This window comes from Centrocercus urophasianus, unplaced genomic scaffold, assembly GCF_019232065.1.
Source record: "Centrocercus urophasianus isolate 14NV4802_14NV808 unplaced genomic scaffold, USGS_Curo_1.0 seq_16, whole genome shotgun sequence".
Taxonomy (NCBI): domain Eukaryota; kingdom Metazoa; phylum Chordata; class Aves; order Galliformes; family Phasianidae; genus Centrocercus; species Centrocercus urophasianus.
This window is the reverse complement of record NW_024884711.1, coordinates 25,483,675-25,507,053: the sequence shown is the minus strand read 5'-3', so window position 1 is coordinate 25,507,053 and position 23,379 is coordinate 25,483,675. Positions and strand designations below refer to the sequence as shown.

The window sequence follows — 23,379 nt, the reverse complement described above, 5'->3', positions numbered from 1 at the left end:
CTTTGATTATGAAGAAAGGTCAGTACTTTCATGTCTCCCTGTACACTCCTTTTCTTCTCTCTGAAAAGGTCCTAAAAAGCTACATCCAGAGCCACCATCTTCACTGTTTCACTTCTCAGGATAAAACCTCTCCCGTCTACAATGGGAGAACAAGAAGTATTCAGAGACAGTCCTTCCCCTCTCACTGCCCATAGGCAGAAGCAAATGTAGGATTTGGATCCCCTATTACTAACTATGAGTTCATTGTGAGAAATGGTGCTTTATATGTTGCAGCTCTCACATGCACAGCAGGGCTATAGGCCACTACTTATCTGTGGGTCAGCACCAGATACACCCAGATAGGCCCAGAGGATGGTGACAGGTCTCAGGCATAATAAGCCCTGCAGAAATCTGTGCCACTAAGAAAAAAAGCAAAGCAATAACTGGAGGACGTGCTGACCATCTTTGATGAGCTAAATGTGCCTTTTGCCTCTATGGTTGCTGCCACCCAGATCACGTCCTATCAGCTAACACTGCAAACTGCTTCGGGCAGAGACACAGCGAACAATTTAATCAAACTCAATTTGAAACTATATGACATCAGATTTAAACTGATGGGCTAAAATGTGGCAGTCTGGTACTTGTCCATAAAGGGCTTTTTTATTTAGACTCTGAAGAGATGAGAAATGATGGTATGCATTGCTTCTTAGGTGTGCATGCTACTTATTAATTGCGGTCTCTTTGACAAGACCACTTCAACTCGTTCCTACAGATTTCTGTATTTTATAAGCTTTACGGTATCTGGCAATAGTACTTTTACCAAAAAACAGTGAAGCAACTTCGCAAAGATATGAGCATCTACTGCTGTCAGATCTGAACCTGATTTTCAGGATGGTCAGTAGCTACCATCCCAGTGCTACTGTGGCAGCAGATACACTGATACCTTCCAAAGTCAGACAAAGGAACAACCTTAGGCACGGTTCTGAATGACTCGTTAAAGTAATTAACATACAGCCTCCATCACCTCAAGAAATTCATTTTGGCTCCAGTATTAGAATATTGGAGCCCTTTAAACTAACGAAATGTACACAATCAGGCAATTCTATCCATGCAAATGGAAAGCAGATTTAATGTTGCAAAACGTATGCTGAATTGTGTGTTATGTGAAAGCTTGGCAAAGTCAGCCTTGTTCGCAAATCACCTTAGGCAGTGTCATGCCAAAACAAGTATGATTCTTGGGATTTTTAAGAGAGGTTTTTCCCATCACTGCTGTTGTCTCAGATTCACTGAGGGCTGAGGAAAGAATTTAAATTCTTTTGAATACATAATTATACAACACAAGGTGATCTTCCAACATACTTTGATATTTCATCATAATGAAGCATTATGAATTCATCTTACAGACTCCTATCCATCTCACCATCATGACTACAACAGAATGCCAGCTCTAGGTTAGGCACAACTAACGTAATGAAATTTGCCTCGTGAATTTTGGCTGCCAGTTCAATTGGAATATTGGATGGATGATTGGGGAAGTAGATCTGTAGATGCTCTTAATCAGCAATTGTATGAAGATCTCTGCTCACATTTTGGCACTAATTATTCTTCAGTAATGACTTGCCAGCACTACAAGTCCAGTACACCTTGGATGGGAATGTTCATCTTAAGTCAGTATTTTTTAATGCTATTCTTAAAGTAGATGATAGTTCTCCCAGTACCACTGAACTGGAAGCACGCCCAGCAGCCACAAAAATGTAAAATATCACCTTTGTTCTTTGTATCTTTCACTTGACTCACTCACCCACTCACTCCCTGAGGTCTATTTATGCAAGCTGAATCCAGAAGTCCTTACTCGGGGATATATCCTCCCTCTGTGATGATAATCTACCTGAGACTACTTAAAGAGAAGGTTTGATTTTGTAAAATTCCTTATTTTTTTTCCTTAAGAAAGGCAAGGAGCTGGATCTGTCTCCTGTGACAGAAGATGTGTCTGCCCTATGACCTTAAAGAACTGTGTGTAAAATCTGTGTGTATGTATACCTCAGGAAAGAGGGATATTCCAGTGGAAAGAGATACACTTCCCTTCTGTGCATTTCCTTATCCTCTCAACCTTCTCTGACTTTGCTTACCACAAAATCCATGCTCTGAGGGATCCAACACCACTGCTGATATGAACCACACAGAAGATAGGACAGAAAGAAATACAGTGCACCAAAAGACTAATTTAGTTTCCCCATTAGTTCAATAAATCTCAAATGTTGTCATGCTGCCATATTTTCCTATTTTTGTTGGTTGCTGCTGTGTTTTGTCGTTGGTTTTTTGCTCTTTTTGTTTTGTTTTAGGGAGAAGGGAGGAGGGAAATCTTGCAAGAAGTCTACAGGTCTCTGTCCTGTTTCACCATTACTTCTCTAAACCTTGGAGCTAAACCTTTATTCACCGCTCCTTGAAAAGTACCCACTGAATGGAGGAAAAAAAATCTTTATTTGTAAGGTGAGACCAGAATGCCCATAGCTTACAGATCTAAAGATGAGTTGGAGATGTCATATTATAAATAAAAATGTACTTTTGAAAGCTAGGAGCTATCATGGAACAAGATCCTGAGGTACAGATAGGATATGCAGCTACACAGTTATGTGGATATTAGCTAGGAGTCTGCATTGTGACTCTTTTCAGTTAAATCTACCATCTGTATGGTAGTCCAATACTGGTGAGGTGCTGGAGTGCTGGGCTCCTCAGCACCAGAGAGACAGGGACATACTGGAAAGAGCACAGTGAAGGGTCACAAATGGACTGGAGCATCTCCACTATAAAGGAGGGCTGGAGAGAGCTGGGGCTGTTCAGTGTAGATAAGAGGAGGCTCAGGGATAAACTCATCGATGTGTTTAAATATCTGAAGGAAGGGTGCAATGAGGACAGAGCAAAGCTGTTTTCAGTGGTGCCCAGTGCCAGGACAAGAGACACGGCACAAAGTGGAAGACAGGAGGTCCCTCTGCACGGGGCAGCACTTCTGTGTTGTGTGACACCAGAGCACTGGCACAGGTACCTGGAGGCTGTGGGGGTCTCCTCTTTAGAGATCATCAGAAGCTGGGCACCCTGCTTAGGCGGGCCCTACTGGGCCACATAGACCCAGAGGATCCTGCCCATATCAACCACACTGTGATTTGTGATAACATGGAAATAGAAACAGATCTCAACATAAGGCTGAACTGTAAAACCTAACGTACCTTGAAAAAATTAGCACCTACTTACAGTTTAGAAGGACTTAATACTACTAATTCCTTGGCTGAAAGGCTCACTTATATGTAGCCAAACAAGTAAGATTTTATCATTCTCCAACTTTCCCATTTCATGCCGTTGTTTCATACTGTTTTTCACCTTCACTGAGTATTCTATGTGTCAGAGCTTAATATGGGTGTCTAAAAGGTTGAGCATTTTATTTTATAGACAGTGTGTTTCACATCTATGTTACTCAGTAAAAACTGAGATATAAACATTTCCTAAGCAAGTCTCTGAAAAAATTCCCCCTGGTGCAACTCTGCTAACATGCCAAAGCAATTCTAAAAGTATTGTATACAATGACAATGCAGTGACACCCTCGAGATAAATGAGGTTTAACTGTAAACTGACCACATTACTTCTAGACTTCAGTTTAAGCCCGTGGTCCACAAAGCAAAGACAGCCTGTAACTAATTATAAGAAAAGTCAGTGTTTTCATGCAAACTGAAATTAAAGGCATTGATAAACACTGCTCTAGCACATACTGCAGTGCAAACAAGGAAAAAAAAATTAAAAACTATAAAACTACATGCACTGAGGCACAGGAAAAGACTTCTGCAAGTTTCTTGGCTGATATTTTGAACCAATTAGTGACATCCAAATTGGAAGCTGTTTTCCAATTTCTTACACGGAGTGATTAAACTACAGATAAAATGGATACATGGAAGAAAGCTCATATAAAGAAAAATGGTACTGAAGAGTGAAAAAGAACAGTCAGGAAACTCTCTTTCTAACCAAAATATAATAGAGCCAACATGACAATTCTAGTACTGCCAATAGGCATGGAATTGGAAATGTAAGAAATAACTTCCAAAATAGCTATCTGGATACTATCTGCTTGTCCATTTGCTCAGTTTGTTGAGAACAGAAGTGGGAAATCTGATCACCGTCCTTGTTACTACAGAAAAGCAATAAGGATAATTTCTTGATTACTGACTTGAACATGTTCAATATTCTTGGTGAAAAGTCTACATATTTGCAACCCAGATAAACTCACTGAAATCATTAAAGAGCCCTCTAAAATTGAAAGAGCAAAATGCTCTTTGGGTAAGTAAGGCTTAGCTGGTCTGGCTGAAAAGGTAGCAAAGAGAAGAGCTGGGAGAAAGAGCAGCAATTTCAGAACAGGTAGCTGCTGCTTGAAGGCATTAGAGAAACAAGATGAGTAACCTGGTAAAAGAAAACTCACAGTAATGCAGCAAAGTGAAAGAAAAATACAAAGGGAAAGATTACAGCAGCAGCTCATGAAAACGGTACAGGGAATTTTAGAAGTCAGTGAGGTTGCAGCAGTTAAGTTTAGGAGCTTGCATGCCTTTGTGTCTAAGAGCAACAAGGTGACGGTGAAGAAACTAAAAAAGCTAAAGCCGAGAAACATTTGCCAAGGAATCCTGCATCGTGCCATGGGAAACCTGCCAAGCTACATACTCTGTGACTCAGAGATATATTTAAATAATGTTGTTGTTGGGTTTTTTTCTTTTTTTCATGTTACAAAATGTGAATAGCTGGCAAATATTTTTTTCAGATTCTTGGTTACTTATTACGATGAAAATGTTTTCATTTTTAGAATTATAAACACGGAAGACCTAAAACTAGAATGATGACTAGAAATAACATGATCTGGACTGTCCTGTGGAAACCTTTATTTAAGAGGGATTATTTCCGAGCTGATTCACTCTCCTTCCCACCGCTGGTTCTTTTTGGTAGATCTTCCGCACAAGTCTATACTGCAGGCATGAACAGTGAGACTAAAGCAAGATATAAGGAAAATAGATGTATCAGTCTTTAAAGACAAAGGCCCTCGACCTTTCTGAGAGGTAGCAAGAATTTGTTACAGTATAAAACTTTATTCTGAAAACAGGCCACAGCTGACAACATTGCATGCTCCGGGCAGTTACCCACTTCCAGTCACAAGTGACTTGCCTCAGCTGTTGTGCAACTGGGAGTTCTCATTTTAAACGTAACATTTTTTGTACTCCCTCTCCTCTTCCTTTCCCTCTCCTTTCACTTCGTGTCAGTGGGTTCCAGACACAGCACAGGAAGCAGTTACTTCATGTGGAGCATGGACATGTCTTCTACATATAAGAAGAAAGGTAGTGTGGATACACGTTATGATTGAAGAAATGCTGTTCAGCTAGAATCTGACAGAAAATGGATATCTTCGGTTTTTCATTTTATTTGCCAAAATTTTTTACTGAAATTCTATTGTTCTTCAAGTAGGATAGTACCATAATCATCCATAATATCTCTAAGATCACTGGGGCTGTATCACTATTAAACTACTACTAGAAACAGATTCAGTGCATCAGAATAACAGCAATCACTGCTTTTTCTGAAGTTTCTCATGATCTTTTTGAGTATTACTCCATAGGCAGTGACAGGTATTGAAAACAAGTAGCTTCTGGAAAATTGCTGCACTCTTCTAGTGCTGTGGTGTGTTGACTTTGTACCCTATTGCTATTTAAAATGAAGCAAATGAATTCTAAAAATAAAGATAATATTCTGATCCTAAAATGCACATGCAGCCTATTTCCTAAGAAATGGAGGTGCTTTCTGAGTCAGCCAGCAAGGGAAAGACTTGTCCCAGGTAACCTTCAGGACACTGCTAACATACAGGCCTGAAGCTGCAAGTCAGTGGTATCCAAAAGGAAGTAGAAAGGTAAAATAGGAAAATATTAGGAGTGATTCATTGGACAGCACTCTAAAAAGATTTGTAATCATTTTGGCAATTAACTTTGGGGTTAAGATCTCTAATAAGATCAACATTCCCTGTGAGGATTTTCATTATGAAAAGTTTGTACTGCTTTGCTACAATGATTGCATTACTTGGAGAAGCTGGACTCGGAACATTTTTACAGGCTGGCACACGGTAAGAGCCAGCACTGTAAAGAACATCAATCATAAGAAATTTACAGATGGACACATGTTCCCTTTGAACGTATAACTGAAATGGAGATATTAGTAAAAGGGAAACCAAGCAGAGGCACTGTGTACAGCTTTATGACAGTCTACAGTCTGCTGCATAGACTCAGTTGTTGATTAAAATACAGCAAAGAAAAAGAGCAAGATCTTAAATAAAATATAATCATTTTCAGAGCTTCATTAGGAACTGGGCAAAGGAAGCTTAACATCTGCTGTACGCTTTCAGTGAAAGCATTGTGTTACAAGGTCCCAGTTGGCCCTGGAGCAGAATCGAGGGCCTTGACCCCAACCATTGCACTAAATGGAAGTTTCACCACAGACATCAGTGACTCCAGGATCGGGCTAAGTATGCTTTGGTTTCACAGCATCTTACAAGGAAAAAAAATGATGTTTCAACAGAAGGATATAACATTCCTGATCAAAAAATATCCAAAAAATAAGGTGAGTGCAGATATTATCTTCAACCATAATATGCTCTAACGGGGGCAGATTGCATCTATTCCTGAGCAGAACTGCGTCAAAGTTCATCAGATAATACTTTTTTTTTAATGGAAGAGCCTTGGTAGGTTAAACGTCCTTCACTTATTCCTTAAGCACATACGTCACAACTCTTTTATCTGCGGACATTTTGCTTCTCTAGAAGATTTGTAGGTTCGTTCCACCAGTGTTTATAGGGCTGTTATCTCAGCTCAGTGAGCATGATATAACAGTGGCATTTTGAACTCTCCCAACTTTTGAAGTAAGTTCCAGAGATCCATACACAACTGACCTCGGCGAAAGGGAAAGGAATAAATGCATGGTCTCTTCATCAAGTGCAGAAAGGAACATTCCTCTCGTTTGTTCTGACACTTCTACCAGCAATATATTTAACCATTTGTGTGTTAAACATCCACCCCATCACTATATGCAGTTATATTACCTCCATCTTCTCAATCAGCTGTTTTAGGTTTAATTGCATCAGCAGGCTTCTGTATTTTTGTAGCACCCAGAAAGAACTACTGGTAATGACAAATACAATTCAATCATGCTTTTCCTGTGAACATTTGGTTTTCTGTACTCTCTTCTTTCTGTTGAACCTATTTCATATCACCTTTTAAACTTGAATTCTCTAAAATAGCTGTGCTTCTTTGCTTTTCTTGTACAACTGAGTGCTTGGGTAGCAAGTGAACTCTGGGTTAGATACAGGCCATCCTGTGTGGATGGACAGGAGCTGAGGAAGCTCCTTCCTCTCCACTTCACTCACATAAGCAATGGTCCAACTGCTGTGCAGAATGCGGTGCAACAGCAGTGTGTGCATGCAGAGCTCTGGGCAATACTCATTTCCACAGGTCTGTGCCTGTGAACAAATTTGCCCATATTTTCCTTGAGAAGATCTCAATCTTCCTTCCAGGCCGGAGTGATTTTCCACCACCACTTTCACTGAGTTCATAATTTACTCCTCACTTAAAAATTCAGCAGACAGCATTCTGAAGTGGCACAATTTAGTCAGAGTGCCATGGTGCTCCTTAATGCGGTATTTTAAAGAAGCATTTTTAAAACATCTATCTTGCAGCCAAGGATCTACCCCCAAGGCAAGCAATGAGTTTAAGTCTGTTCCTGGTCTTCACCAATTATACAAATGAGAATAAAAAAACCAGTACTCTACATGAAATAACTATTTCTCTATCCTGTATGGAATTTCAAAATGAAAATCTATTGAAATCAGAATTTTCAGAGATATTAATCTTTTATAGTTTCATGAGTTTCTATTAATGTTCTGATGACTCCGGAAAGCTTTGCAGTTGGCATTTTCTGTATTTACTAATCTAAAAAAATCTTTTAAAATGGACTTTGCTCTGGCTGCCTCTAACGTTGGAATTAGTTTAAATCAAGGGGTTATGTAATAGATTTTAAAGTCTGAGGCCCTAATTAAAATACAATTCCTGTTACACAATCTGAAAATATTTTCAGATTACTTTCCCAGTAAACCTTTAAACTAAATGATTTTGCACCATTAGGTCAATTTCTTATGCAATAAACTCTTTGTGACCACATATCTATCATTGTTGTCATTCTTGTATCAGCTGAACTTCTTTCCAGAAGTAACTGTTCCACAAAGGAGATTAACTCCTGCCTGAGATTGATTCTTTTAGACTAAGGAGAAGAAAGGTGATGCAAAAGGGGCAGGTATATCATGCATGCTTGTTCATTCAGTCTGCCCAAAGATAATTAGCCCATTGACATCCAAATATGTCTTCCCAGCCTTGTCAGGGTTTTATTTCCTTCTCAATAAACCTAAACAAAGTGTTTCACAAGCCTTTAGATAGAAGAAATTATGCTCCTAAGTATGTTATATAAAATGATGGAAAAGGATACTGGTAGAAGTGATGCTTTAGTCCCACGACTATGAGTTACAAAGAATGTAAATTATCAGCATAACTTTTTTTTTTTTTTTAATTCTAGAGCTAGGAAGTGCAAGCTAGAAAAGCAAATTTCCAACTACAAACATCTGGAAAAAGTCCAAAATACAAAATTCTCACTGTCATTGGTGGCAGCACAGTGGCAGAGGTGATCTAGTGAGATATCAGAGGCTGGGCATTGGCATTCTCTGAGGCTTAAGAATAGTGATCCATTAGATATTCTATTTCCATATTTGAAGGGAAACATCAATGCTTGACATAATTGAGAAAGTGAAATTCTCAATACTGAATAAAATCAAAGAATAAAGGGAAAGCATTACAAGCTCAGAGAATGATCCCTTGGGGCTTTTTTCTGCAACTGGGCTGGAGCTGCTCCTGTGTGGCACCCAGTACATGTTTTGATCTATGATCGCTTTTGTTGCCCCCATATTAGGTGTTAATGGCACCTGTTGCTCTAAGCCTTTCTAATTTTTCAGATAATCCTGAAACATCAGAAGGACTCCCTCCCCAACCCTCCCTCTCACATCCCTCATCACCTTCAAGTGTAATAAAACACTCCGCCAGCAAAGAATCTCTGAAAGGGGATTACAACTCTTCAGGCCAGAAAGGTAGGGAAAACACTTCCAGCACTGAGCAGTAAACTACTGCAATAGCAGAGGTGAAATTTCAATTTCATATTTGTCCTCCAGGTCCAGAGACCGAGAGTCAAAAGGCATGAAAGTGGATTAAAAGGATGGTGTGAAAGAAATACTTTAATTTTTAGCAGCTGTTCTGGCTTACAGGGAATTAATAAACATCTGCTGAAAAACTTGAGATAAGCACTGAAGTTAGTTGAGTATGTATAGCAACCATACAAGGAAAACTGATATAATTCTCAATGCCAGTTAAACTAAATATAATTTTGCCCTAAATAATATTTTATACTGTACAGTTAACTCCATTACTCATGCTGGAGAAACTAAGAGATCTACATTCACTGGCTCATGAGATGCACGGTAATCCAGGGTTGAGAGTTCTATTATTTATGCTGTTCACCTATTAGTCATTTCACATAAAATCTTTCTTTCCCACTTGAATCCTAACAGAATGAAAGAGAAAGCTAATTTCTTTCATAGAAGAGAAAAAACAAAAACATTCTACCCAAGATGACACTGCTTAGATGCCACCATCCCCACTGCAGTTGTAGCATTAACACTAAAGCACTACACTGTTTGTTTCAAAGCTTCCCAGAAGAATTTTGGGACAATTTTTATTCTATTATCACTTGAGCCAGTGCTTTGCCATTACTGAGACATGGTCCTGCCTCTGGCAGTAGCAAAACTCTATTGGCTTTTGACATTATTTTAGTGGGAACAGCATACAACTTTACATAATAAACATTTCTTCAGTCTCTAAGGTACTGAGAACCTGTAGCTGTTGAACCATTCCATCCCTTGAACTTTTCAGCCCGCACACCAGGTTATTCAGCACTTTTATGCTCTCTGCTAGTTCCCCACAATCTATTTCTAAAAAGCAATTTATAAAAATATTGGGATCTTCTGAAAACACTGAAAAAAGGCAATAGAAGCCTAGAGAAGAATTTTAATTCTATATCTGAAAAAGCTGAGATTTGCTCAAGATTCAAAAACTAGAATCCTCTTCTGCATATACGCATATGCATATAACCAAGCCAAAGCTTCCTTCCATGGTAAGCCATGCTTCCCATACAGATGTGGCTGGAGAGTTTACCAGAAATAGAAAGATTACCAAGTTATCTGGGGCCTCTTTGAACTTGACTTTCTCTTTCCAGCCAAATACTCTCATCATCAAATTCTAAAAAGATCTGGAGCCAAGACAGGTAAGAAGCAAGAATGCCTGCTTTTCTGTTTCGACTTTGTACATATACTTTACCATTGCTAATGGTCTGATGCAATCTAGAGTATCTCCATTCTTTTAGCAGCTGAATATGATTCTTCACTGCCAATTAGGCTTAGTTTAACAGCTACAGATAGCACCATTACTGAGAAATCTCATGCTTTGTGTACTTCTTTAGATACTGAGCGCTTGCACTCCTATTATTTGGATATAATGAGCACTTTAAAAATCATTCTGTTGTATAGATTGTTTTGTGTGCTGTACTGACACAATAATAAAACCTGCTTCACGGACATAATCTAATAAAAATGATCTGATAATCTGCAATAGTTGGGAAATTCTGTATGATATAGCTGACTAAGTCATTTATCTTTAGGTAACTCATTTGGACTCAGTCAGAATCAATAGTAACTGAATCTTCGTGCCAGTTTATTCTAGCCCAGTAGAATAAATCGGTGGAAATGAAGTAATCCCTTGGATGAAACTTCCATTTGACAAATATCTGTTTTCCAAAAGCACTTCTTATTGTTAAACCCAGATAAGCTACAAAAGAAGCTATGGAGAATATTTGAGTAGAAGAAGAAATACTGCATCAGACATTGTCTTACAGTTGCTTCTAGACAGTATGCATTCTGGACATCTATAAAAGGAAATGAAGCATGCAGCCAGCCCTAAGGGACAACCAGGCGTGCCACATCTGGACATCAAGAGCTCTTGACTTGGTAAACCCTGCCGCTTCCTCTAACAGTCAGCGTACCATGGTGGCTGAGTCTTTCATGGACTCATCCGTACCTGGCCAGCGTACAAGCAGGTTGAGCAGAGTCCACAGGCAAGCATGATGGCACTGCTGCCATACAGATAGAAAGAAGAAGCAAGGCAACAACATACTCATATCACAAGGAGAACGTGGCTTCAAAAGAAGACAAGACAGGAACTAGTATGAGCCATATCCTGCTATGCTCCTTCTCTGTGTTTTTCAGTGCCCAGCAAACAACACAGCCTTGAGGACTGATGGTGAAGGCTGCCTGTGGATGCCATGTGTGCCGCAAGATGCCTGGGATGTGCTGCACAGCCCGTGTCCACCTCCCTCCCCAGATTAGGGCTCTGTCTAGTCTTTGCCATCCACAACCGTAGCCTGCAGACTCAGATCCACTGCAAGCCTTCTGCATAGTCTGTCCCCCATGATGTAAGCAAGCACTTCCATGGTTATCATTCCCTTGGAAAAATGGTTTTCCAGAAATGTAAATATCACACTTCCTCTTGCTTTCTTTTGACATTTAGAGCTCTCCTCTTACAGCCAATTATTTACTTGGTACAAAAATAGTACAAAGCTTCAGAAAGCTGTTTTGTTTTGCGTTCTTTTCTGGATGGTCAAATATAGCAAATTGAATAAAATTGCTCAGATCAAAATTTCTAACTGGACATTTGATTTGGAAAAAATCCACACGTGGGAGCTCAGCAATGTAAGACGCAGTTAACATCTAATCTTCCCTCCCCTTCTCCAGCACACACCAGTGCCCAGGAAAGTCTCCTGTATACCCACTTGGACTTTAAATGCCTTTTTGTAGCCATTTTCTTATGAAAGAAAAAAGTAAATAAAAACAATATTTAATTCTATTACGAGACAAACAAAAGTACACAGAGCTTCCCCCAGCCAAATTCTAGTCAAAAAGCAAAGCCTCTTGCAGCCAAGTTCCTGGAGAGGAAAGCAGAGTGAAAGAGCCAGGAGACCCTTTCAAAAGCAAAGTCTTTGAGCTGCATACAGCTGGTTGTCCCTCCCTGGGGCCAAGAGGAGGGAGCACTGTAATGCCGCTCCGTGCCTCTCCTCTTCTATGGCTGCAGCCACTTGCAGCTGGGGATGTCATCTGGATGTCACCTGTGGGTTGCTGCCTTATCCAAGGAATGACCTCATCTTTGAGATGCCTGAGTGTGTTTGAGGTGCTGCACCTTGGCACCGGCGGGCAGCTGCGCCTGGCACAGCACTGCCTGGGGGGCAGCCGGGTGATCCTGCCGCCAGCCTTACTTCCAAATGCAAATTGCATTTTCCAAATAAAAACTACATTACAAATCCCATTACAAGTGCCATGATGTTAATGTTAAGGACTTTAAAACGTCTATGACATGACTGACATGTTGTGGTCTGTTTCCTAGCCATGAGGCCTTTTCCTCTGATCTCTGGTCAGGCTAACTTGGGTTGTCGCAGACCAGAATATCAGCCCTACAAGGAATGAGAGTTTTTTCTTAAGGATGCCACATTCAAGAGAATGTCAGAAGAGTGCTGTGCCACCTGTATGTGCAGAAGCTGCAAAAGCTTTCCAGTAGGGCAGCTCGGTGAGCAGGGCTTGGGCCTGCAGCACCTGGTCCTGGCTGCAGCTTGGCCCCCACCTGAGCGAACGGTCAGGTTACCCCTGGTCAGCCAGCACAGCTGCTGCAGGTCTTCTTGCCCTGACTTCAAGGTTCTCTTCTGTTTTTTGTCATGGGTAGTGAGACAGTTTTTGGTTTCTATGGTTTACCAACGGTTTCCCTTACCAACAGATCTATTCCTCTGACTGAAAGCCTGGCACAGCTGGAAACAAGAGGAAAACCACAAGTGAATGGCCTGGCACTCACTTACCACTCATCTCCAACCACAGGCTGATGCAGTTGCTGGATTTGACTAACGGCTATCAATCAGCCCAACTGTAGACACTTAGAAAGATATCAGCTAGAAAAGGCTTGAGGGAGAATGTGAGCTCAAAAACAGCAAAGTATTTTATTTTTAATGGGGTGACGTAGTCTTGGAAACTCATATATATTTTGTATTTGACAATTAGAAGTGTTATTCTGACTGTTTGCCCTTCACTCCATTAATATGCATTTGTTTTCTGCCCAACGCCAAGGGGAGTTCTGCTGCAGAGTTAGGATTAAAGAGAAAACAATCCTGCTTATCAGAAAACTGCAATAACATGAACAAGTACAGTCTTCTGCCCTCCTTTGTTAGTAAAGTCTGAAGCAAAATGCCATTGTTGTTCCACTGTTGTTCTATCAGATCACTAAGGTCTCTAAGCTAAATTGTGGCTTGAGTCCATTCAATTTAATAAACGCTTGAAAAAAAAGTCTGTAACAGGCTGGCCACCTATCTAGGGAGGAAGAAAAAATCCAATTTTATTAGGTCTGGTTTGGAAAAACCATCAGCCTCCCACACGACCATGTGCACATGAATGGCAGAAGAATAAAGGAGGAAAAATGCAAAGCACAGAATTTTCAGTGCTGACAAGATCTTTCCAAGGAATGAACCTTCTCCCAGTATAGCTGGTCTGGACTGTGGAGAACTTTAATGACACTTGCAACTTAAATCATTCTTATAACAAAACAAGATGATTTCCAAAAATGGCAAAAACAAACTCAAGCCAGAATTGTACAGTACCTTGGTTCAAAGACTGTAAATCAAGTTGTGTAGCTTTTACAGTTCTAAGCTGCAACATCCACCTTTACTTATTAAAATAAAGACCAAAAGCAAATAACAAAAAGCAAAACAAAAAAAAAAAAAAAGAAAAAGAAAGAAAGAAAGAAAGAAAAAAAGGAGTTGTTGTTTGAATTTTGCTCCTACCCAAATCTAACTGTGAGCAAGCAGACAAGTGGATGATTACACTTTCAAGCTGTTGGTCCACTAGATATGTTGGTTTAAGGTCCACTGGAAAACACCAGATAATATGATTGCGAAGTCTGTGTTTAAAATTGCTGCATGATAAAGTGAACAGTTATTTCTCAAAAACATTTAAGAAGTTTGTCAGTTTATAGGTAAACCCTGAGTTACAAACAGCCATTCATAATCACACCTAGCTCTGATGCTTTTTGCCTACTGTTATTTTTTCCCTTCTAATATCCTTTTTTTTTTCTTTTTTGTGGACTTCTTTTCTGATCCATCCACTTCTTTCCACTGCCCCACATAAAGAAGACATGAAATTATCTTACAGCTCTCTTTTATCTCTGCTTTTGAAAGGCATTTCAGAAATGTGTTGAAAATGAGAATGAAGCACAAAAAGGGCAAGTTAAGCTAAGACCTGAGAAAAGGCCTAATGACATGGAGAAACAGAGGATCCCGTAGGCAAAATGAAATACTATTGCTGCATAGCTAAGCATCCACTTAAAAATAGTGGGGACTAAATCATCAGATATGCTGAAGTACAGGAAAATAACTGACAAAGAATTAAAAGGCCTTTACAACTCCTTCTGTGGCATACTGATGCATAAATACCTCTCTTTTCAGGCTTTGTTCACGACATTATTGCTATATAGAAAGGCAAAACAAAACCGAAGCCGTAACTACCACCAGTCAGCGTTAACTTTCTCCTGTGTTCAACACGATCAGGATTTCACCTGTAATCCTGACCACGATTTCACGCACAGGGAGAAGTTAAAACCCCACTTTGAATGACAACTCCCAAGAATGTACAAAAGCACTCTTAATAAAGATCATTGCAAAAATGAATATAGTTTTTCCCTGCAGAAATCTTGTTGATTTTTTTCCACCATTTCCTACCCTACATATAGCATACTAAGTTGATCCATTGATTCCAGTTTGAGGAAAAGTTTCCTAAATGGTGAGTAATGTGAAGATGCTGTCTCGACCTTCTTTTTCTGTCCAAACCACATTATCTCCAGTCACATCTTTGCCTGCACAGATACACTTGAGCTGTGGCAGAAGTATGTACCTGATACAATCTCTGTGTTAAGTGGTATAGTGTATTTTATTGCTACTGTTTCAGTATATAATACCTCACTGTTGATCACAGGCTTTAAACAAATCTTCCTGCTCCACTAATGCCTTGAATTTTGAACAGTATTAATGATTTTTTTTTTTTTAAATGACGACATACGCTTACTTAATTTGAAGTGAGTGACTTAAAACATATAAATCCTCTGGTCAGGCATGCATTTGTATATTTGCAGATTCACTGTCTCTTCCTCTAGACTATTCAAATGCAAAGCAACGAATCATAGGAAATGACTAATCCAAGCTGTGTCTGGAGTAGAGGACCCAGCAATGCAAAATCCAAGCAGTTCTCAGCAATAGCAGAATTTCTATGAACCACTTTCCCCAAGCCCACTGTCTTCTCTGCTTCTTTTTCCAGACAAAGAACATGCTTTGACACCTCAGAACCTGCGGTTTTACTGCTGAACATCTGTCAACAGATATATACCTGTTTTTTCAGAGTGCAACCTTAAAGGACTGCATCTGCAAGAGATTAACGCCTCTAGGAACAGCTAATTCAGACCAAATGAGGGCATGATGAAAATGATGCTAGTTAGAACAGCCTAAATTATGAGCTGGACTGCAGATCTCTTCAGTTAAAAGCCACCTGTCCCATTCAAAGCACTGGAGAACCTGGAAGCTCTGTTAAGAGTTATCACTTAGTTATCCACTAGTAAAAAGCAGGAACGTGTACCTCCTCCTCTGGATAAATGCATACAGTAGTCACATTGTGATAGCCTGGTTTCCTTTGAAATTACAGTTTGTTTAGCCAAAAGATATCAAAGATCATGCAAACCAAATAATCTGAATTCTTGCAAGTTTAGCTTGAACATACTCTCTTGCTTCTGCTTTGCAGTCTCACGAAGACGAGAGCAGACACTGTGAATTCCAGTCTCATCTGTTCAAGCGACTCTTCAGATCTCCCACACTGCAACCCTTATTTTGAATGAAAGTCTCACAGTCCCCGGGGGTTACCCTACCAAGGTTTATTTCATGGAGAAAACAACAGAAAGCTTGTACAGGATCAGTGCAAGAAGGACAAACCATAGAACCCAGGACAACTCCAAGCAATACCCTCTCCCCCTTGCCAGTTTGCAACACTATCTTGCAGAGGGATTTCTCCAGCTAAGTGCTGAGGTGTTGTACTTACACACATTAACAGAGATTAATGTTCCATGTTTTGTGCCATTCTGTCCCACTAAACTGTTTTCAGAGAGGTTACAAACCTCTTTGAAGTCAGGGTTAATTTTAACAATAATTTCATTGAAGCCAAGACTCTACCATGTGATCCATTTAAAAGAGTTATTCTTTTCAGTCAGTAATAGAAGTTCAAACTCCCCTTTCCAGCTTCAGTTTTTGGAGACAACTCAAAAACAGGTGTTCCGGTTGACTATTTTTTTTCTGAAACCACTCAACCGTATTTATTTCACAGCATTAACTGAGACAAGGTTGAGAGTCGACTGCTCTTCCCTTGCTCACAAATGTGGAAGCTGGGGACAGGTGGGTGACACATCTCTTTCCAAAGACCTACCCTATCATTTGCTTCCAGATTCAACACTGAAAAAAAAAAGCGTGCAGTGGATCTGACAACTGCTTTTGAAGTTCTATGAATAACCTATAACTTGCCTGGAAAAGTGAATAAAGATCTATTATTAGATTTTGTTTGAAAGATTTTGTTACAACTATTGTATCTAAGAATGAATATGAGTGCAAGGCTAGTTTTTAAAAAACAGTTACACGTTTTGCTTATAATTATAGGGAACTCAATATCATAGCATGATCACCATGATGATCAAAGCATGAGAAGATAGGCTCTAGGGTTTGACTGTGTCATATCTCTACACACTGTCATAAGCAACAAGGCTCTCATTGCCCATGGGCTCATGGCTTTTCTGCACACAATGATGCAGTTCCTCTAATTGGACACATTCATACTATTGAAAGTTGACTTATACACTTATTGCTTATTTCTCTTTGTCTGTTTCCTTGGGCCCACCAGGGAACTTGTCCCATCATAGGTGTTTCTGTAGAGTTACATATCTCTTATCAACTGACACAATCTTCAAATATGGTTGGCAATGCAATGACTGTCCCACATTTATTAGGTGCTGGTGAAGTAAGCTGAAAAAAGAGACAACTGCTAAGAGCATGATTTAATATTCAAAACTGAATAAATAATAACCTCATTACTATTTGCACCAATATTGTGGCTTAAGAAATTCTGGGCCTGATGATCGTACCAACAGTAGGCTGACTAAAACACCCTGGAGCTGGTGCATGAATGGTCTCAGTAAGACGTCCACGTGAATGGAATTAATCTCCCTCATGGCTGGATAAAACTAGAGGTAATACTGTTTCAGTTTTTGGTTTGGAGAGGTGGAAACATTTTCTGGGAACAGAGCGTCATTTAAGGTTTGAGTTTGAATAGATACCTGTAATATTACCGAAGACTGCACGTGCATTCAGAACACTGCTCTCAGATGCATGACTTCTTCAGCTTGACTATGAAGAACATAACACAGGCTACAGAAACCTAATGGGTTCTTCTGATGATTTTTAGTTCCACATTTACTACAAATAAAGGCAAATTTGTTTGTTTGTAGTTACATACTCTAACTGGAATTGTTATACAGATATCTGGCTCATTTATCCTGCATTCATACCTACTAACATACTAGTCTACGCGGGACTGAAATAATATAGAACTGTCATTTTGAAGACTAGGTCCATACAAATAACTAAGAACTAAGAGATGAAACAGTTTTTCTCAAGACTACCTGCTCAGAAGAGAGTCCAAGACCAGCAACAGTTGCTTTCTCTTATAGATTGTTTCACCCAGATTCAGATTTCAGTCTTCTTCCCTTCTCCTCTCACACTCATTTACCTTGATTAAGTACTACCTAACCCAAGCAAGAAGAGAGACAGCCCTTCCCTCCCCTAAACCACTGGCCATGGCTTCCACTTTGGAGCCGCACTCAGTCCTTCAGCCAGCTGGAAGAGTTTCACGTATCCAGACAGAAGCGAGGACCTACTCCCAAACTTGCCTTACTCCTTAATGAATTGTTCATGGAGTAGGAGGTACAAGATCCTTTCCTACTGGCAAGGAAAATGCTCCCTATTGGGAGCATTAATCCTATTAATTATCCCTATTAATCTTTGTTTTTTTTACCTAAATATATTACTTGGTCATGCTTTGCAGAAACAAGATTAATGCAAATAGCTCAATATTCTCTGGGCCGAGACAAGACATGCAGACTGTCAGTCTATCTTCCCACTATGCCAAAGAACACCCAATGCCATTAGGCCCATCAAACTTTCCAGCTTTATCTGTGAAAGATTCTGTGATACCAAAAGCAACCAAAAGCACACTGCACAATTTTCTTTATTGGTCATTATTATCAATGGACCTCAGCTTTTAAATCAAGAAAGAAGCCACTGTGATAAATACATTTACATGTTTTTCAGCTAAGGACAGTCCACCCAAATATGGCAATTTACTTGACTAGACATGAGATTAAAAAACCTGAGACTATCCTATAAGGAAATCTGAAAGTATTGCTTCATCTGGGACTGCTCTCTTCAGCAGCTGGGCTTCAGGATACAGTCTTCATTCATATATGCCAAATTTTCGTGCCCACAAACCCTGATGGGCTGAGATGCTAGCAGGTACACACTGAAGCACAAAAACCTACAAATCTGTACTGTGAAAATGTGTAGGTTTTAAGTATAGCTATGATGTTATTGAAATCTCAGATTTCAGGACTTTAGGCCTCAGCTGAGAAGTGCCATTTGGCCAACTGAATCAGCCAATATGTTCAAATTTATTCTCTGTGTTAGACATACATTTACTTATTCGTGTGTATGAACTCCAATAACTGCCTTTATGTGTTTTGTATCTTTTTTTTTTTTTTTTTTTTTTAAGATATCTTTTTTGCATTTGTCCTATACTGGTTTGAATTAAGAGTGGTTAAAATTAAATAAAGTGTTTTCCACTTAGAGACATGTTTGCCTCTAATATGGCAACGCTGGACCAGTCATACAGAGCTCGCCTCCCTCCCATACCTGTCCAAGCCTACAGAACCCCGACTGTGCCTGCAACTACCTACACAACTGTATTCTGGTAAATTGTAGTTAAAAAGTGTCTGCACTTTTGAATGTTTGCTTGGCATGAACAGAATTCTGATATATTTTGTGATGCTTTATTTGTTATAGTGTTTTATTTCCAAAAAAGTTAAATCTCTGTAATAGCAAAAGACCCAGAAGAGTCTCAGTATATTTCTTAAAAAAGCTTTAAAATCTTTCAAAGAGGAAGGACAATAGAGTAGGGAAAGAAGGAAACAAGAACACAGTAAAACAATAAAAAGTTGTCTTAACATCAAACCAACATGTATTCTAAGCTTTAGCTACACTGTCATACCTTGTTGTATGAGCACTAGTGGAAATGCAGATGGGTGATTACCCAAGGGCACTACCATTTTTCAAAATTAGCTGTTCCATTTATTTAATATTTTGGAAACAATCCATGAAGTTTGCAAAATTTCAGTTTATTGCTACTAAGGTCACAGTAACACGGGCTTTTCTTTTGCAATCCATGAAGAAAATCAGAAAGACAATATATATGATATAGAGGGAGTATTGCAACATTAAGCCAATACAACACTCAGTGCTGGTCATTATAGCTTTATGGCAATGAGGTTTTAGGTATTCCAAATCACACTTGTATACTGAAGGATGTGAAAGTCATACTGTTTCCAGTGAAACAACATAGTACATACAGACTTGGCAGATGCCTGACTTCTACAGTTTTTGACAGACTCCCAAATTTAGGACTAGAAATGTCAGACTGACCCTGCATTTGGCAGGAATAATAGAAGTTCTGGTTTTATCAAACTGCACTTGAAGTAAGATCACATTTCCCTTTAAAAAAATCTCCGATTTTTAATATTAATATAATATTTACATTTATAAACCAACAGAAAATTTAACTGTCCTTAACTAAATTTACTGTGTTGTACTTTGGGATTTGGAGTCAGTGAGGCTCTGGGAGTCATACATCGCAAAAATGAAATTAAATTGGTGGTGCTTGCATATGGCAATATTTTTCATCTGCCAGAATACCACAAATTAAATGAGAAAAAATGAGAGCTTTGAGAAAGTAATAAAGCTCTGTGTTCATTTGTTTTGTCCTGTATCACTTCTATCACCAATGCTAAAAACAGAGCTGTTGACTCTGCTGCTATTATCAGAAAAAAGTATCAACAGCTTAATACCATCATGAACCTGGCAGTATATGAGATAAGACTAAACTTTTCAAAGTTTAAAGCAATGAAGGGCTTAACTGATCCCCCTAAAATCCACATTCTTCTTTTCTCTCATCTTCTGACTTCATTTCTGAGTCAGACACAGAGAGGGTGGAGTGTACTAATTCTACCCAGGCCATTTGACCAGGCAAGAAGCCCAAGAAAAATGATTTTTCCATATACTAATATTAATAAATAGTGGAATCTCAAAGTTCTTTTGCAAGACTCCAACTTGTATTTTGAACTTCACACTATAAATTCATCCCAATTTGCTGTTTTTAAATAGCTGTTTTCTCAAGGCCCTTGTAGTATGGCTTCGTCTTTTAAATTGTATTGATTCTGTTTTTTATGCCTCTCAGTGTTATCATTTTCTTTCCTGTTTTCTTTATATTCTTTATGTTCTTTGATTTAACAGTATAGGTGTATCAAAATTACACATACAGTTTCTCCATGGAGATCATGCAGAATTTTTGCAATAAACTCAATGGAAACGCATGCGTTTGGGTTAATATTGAGACAGGTCTATCTTGCTAAGGTTCTTGAGGGGTTGTTCCTCTCCGCACCCTACAGTCTCAATCTCAGTGTACTACCATAGGATGAACAGCACACATACTTCTCTTGCATTCACAAATCAACTCCATCTAGCTACAATATTCCACAGCAAAATAGTTCTGATTGTTACTCTAATTGAATCAGCTGATCTTTAATCTTTTTTTTCTTTTTAACCTGCATTTAACTGTCTCCATTCCCCTGCACCCTGGCAAAATAACTTATTCTTCAAATTCCTACCTCTGTTTCCAGAAATCAACTTTACAATGACTTCCAAAATCTCAGATATGCCAATAGAGGACTATGAGCAAGCAAGAAGACTCTGGTGAATGCTGGGCCCTTTCTAGAATGCAGCTTTACTCAAAATAATCAATAGCCCCTCTAGATCGTATTTATCTGCATTTGGATTCAGGTGTAACAGAAATACAATGCTTGTATACACTTTACCAAGAGCTCAGGGAGACTCCTACTGAAAGACTCCAAAATTGTTAAAGGTATGAATTTGCAACGGATGATTACGTCCTGTGCTGTAAATGAAGCATCCTATCAGTCCTATCAGTCCTTTCCAACATTAACATGATCCAAGATATTGTGCCAGAAATCACTGCATATTCTTTTATATTTCAAATTAAAAAAAAAAGAAAAAAAAAAAAAAAAAAAGAAGAAAGTAAAGTAGCATTTCTTACTTTCGACGGAACATTTCTGCAAATATGCAACCAACACTCCAAAGATCAACTGGTGTTGCATAGCTGGACTGAAGCAAAACTTCAGGAGCTCTATACCACAAAGTAACAACCTGAAAAATAAAAAGAAAGGTAAGTTACAGCAAACTTAGCTGTAGAATTAAAATCTCAAAGTGCTATTGCACACAGATCCAATTTAACTTCATCCAAACTGCAAAGACAAACTTATTTGACCAGGATCTTGCATGGAGAATCTACATATGGGTAAGCTGCAATAACAATGAATCAGGTAGTATCATTTCCCCAGAACAGAGCAGTTCAACAGTACAACAAAAATGTAGTATCGCAGTTAAGCATTGGCATGATACTACAATATCCCAGAACACTGTCAGAACAGCTCTTTGAACCCCATGCAACTTACAGAACCCAAATGTTTTCCAATGGATGTTCACATTCTCTGTAGAGCAAACATTAGACTGTTGATCAAGGGCTGCTTTTCTTAAACACTTCATTAGACTTCCTGGGTGTCATCACCCTAGTGCCAAATTGGAAGCCAGGAAGTTAAAGAATCCTGTAGGTTTACCTGTGAGATAAATCAGAACCTGTAGCCCATGTTTATGCTAAGCTCTTCATAGTTCAACCAATATATTTTCTTGCAAAAGGAATAGTGTTAATGGAGCTGGACTGGCCAACCTGGGCAAATGTGTCCTACCTTTCTCAAAAGTTCTTTCTTCATGCTGAACTGAAGACATTTATTATTTTAGCAGATGGATACATTTTAAGTTAAAACCTCCCCAAAAGCTGTCCATTACAAAAGACATTCAGTGCTGTCCGTCGTGGTGTCCTTGGACACCAAGATCCTTATGTTGTCTTTGTTTTCACCCAAGCAGCATAGCACTGGGATCCTTGGCAGGTTCCTGACCTTCAGCTCTGTGACTGTCTCTATTCATGTGCCATGGGTAACAGCAGCACCAACTTCTCCCACAGCTTATTTCCAAACGATATAGTCTTTTCCAGGGACATATGCCACGTAAAATGCCTGCTTTCAGGCAGTCATTCACGTTGCAATGTGTCGCAAAGACACAGCTGGAATTTCACTGACACGGCTCCATTGATGGAGTTTGATGAGTCCTGCACACTGGACCCACAACAGAGATGGGACACTTCATATTTACTCTTTTGTTTCTCATAAATCAACCAAATACAGATGAGGCTGACTGTATCTTCAGTACATTTACAGAAGAACACGAAGAGCTTCCTTAGAGTCTTGAGTGAGCTACTATGTAGGTAAAATATAACCTCAGAGCCAGAGGAGTATCCTGCTCCTGCGTGCATGCACTTACAATACAACACAGGATTGTCAGTTAAATGGCAATATATTCTCAGTGCATGCTATAATTTAAATTTCTGTCAATATTAACTTATGGGCAGGAAGGGTATCAAAAATTACTAGTTTCTTTCTCCAAGTAACACAAAGTGAGTATTGGGAAATGCAGTGTACAGGAGAAGCAAGACAAAGCAAAAAAAAAGGAAAGGAAAGGAAAGGAAAGGAAAGGAAAGGAAAGGAAAGGAAAGGAAAGGAAAGGAAAGGAAAGGAAAGGAAAGGAAAGGAAAGGAAAGGAAAGGAAAGGAAAGGAAAGGAAGGGAAAGGAAGGGAAAGGAAAGGAAGGGAAAGGAAGGGAAAGGAA

At 39.2% G+C, this 23,379-nt stretch overlaps 1 protein-coding gene across 1 annotated transcript in view; it reads right to left on the bottom strand.

Annotated features, from left to right (window-relative positions):
- The window catches only part of CDK6 (cyclin dependent kinase 6), a 120,958-nt gene that overhangs the window by 8,803 nt on the left and 88,776 nt on the right, over positions 1-23,379 (bottom strand). The window contains exon 4 of the mRNA XM_042817470.1: positions 21,695-21,804. Within this exon, the coding sequence (XP_042673404.1) occupies positions 21,695-21,804 (110 nt within the window). The remainder of the gene's footprint in view (positions 1-21,694; positions 21,805-23,379) is intronic.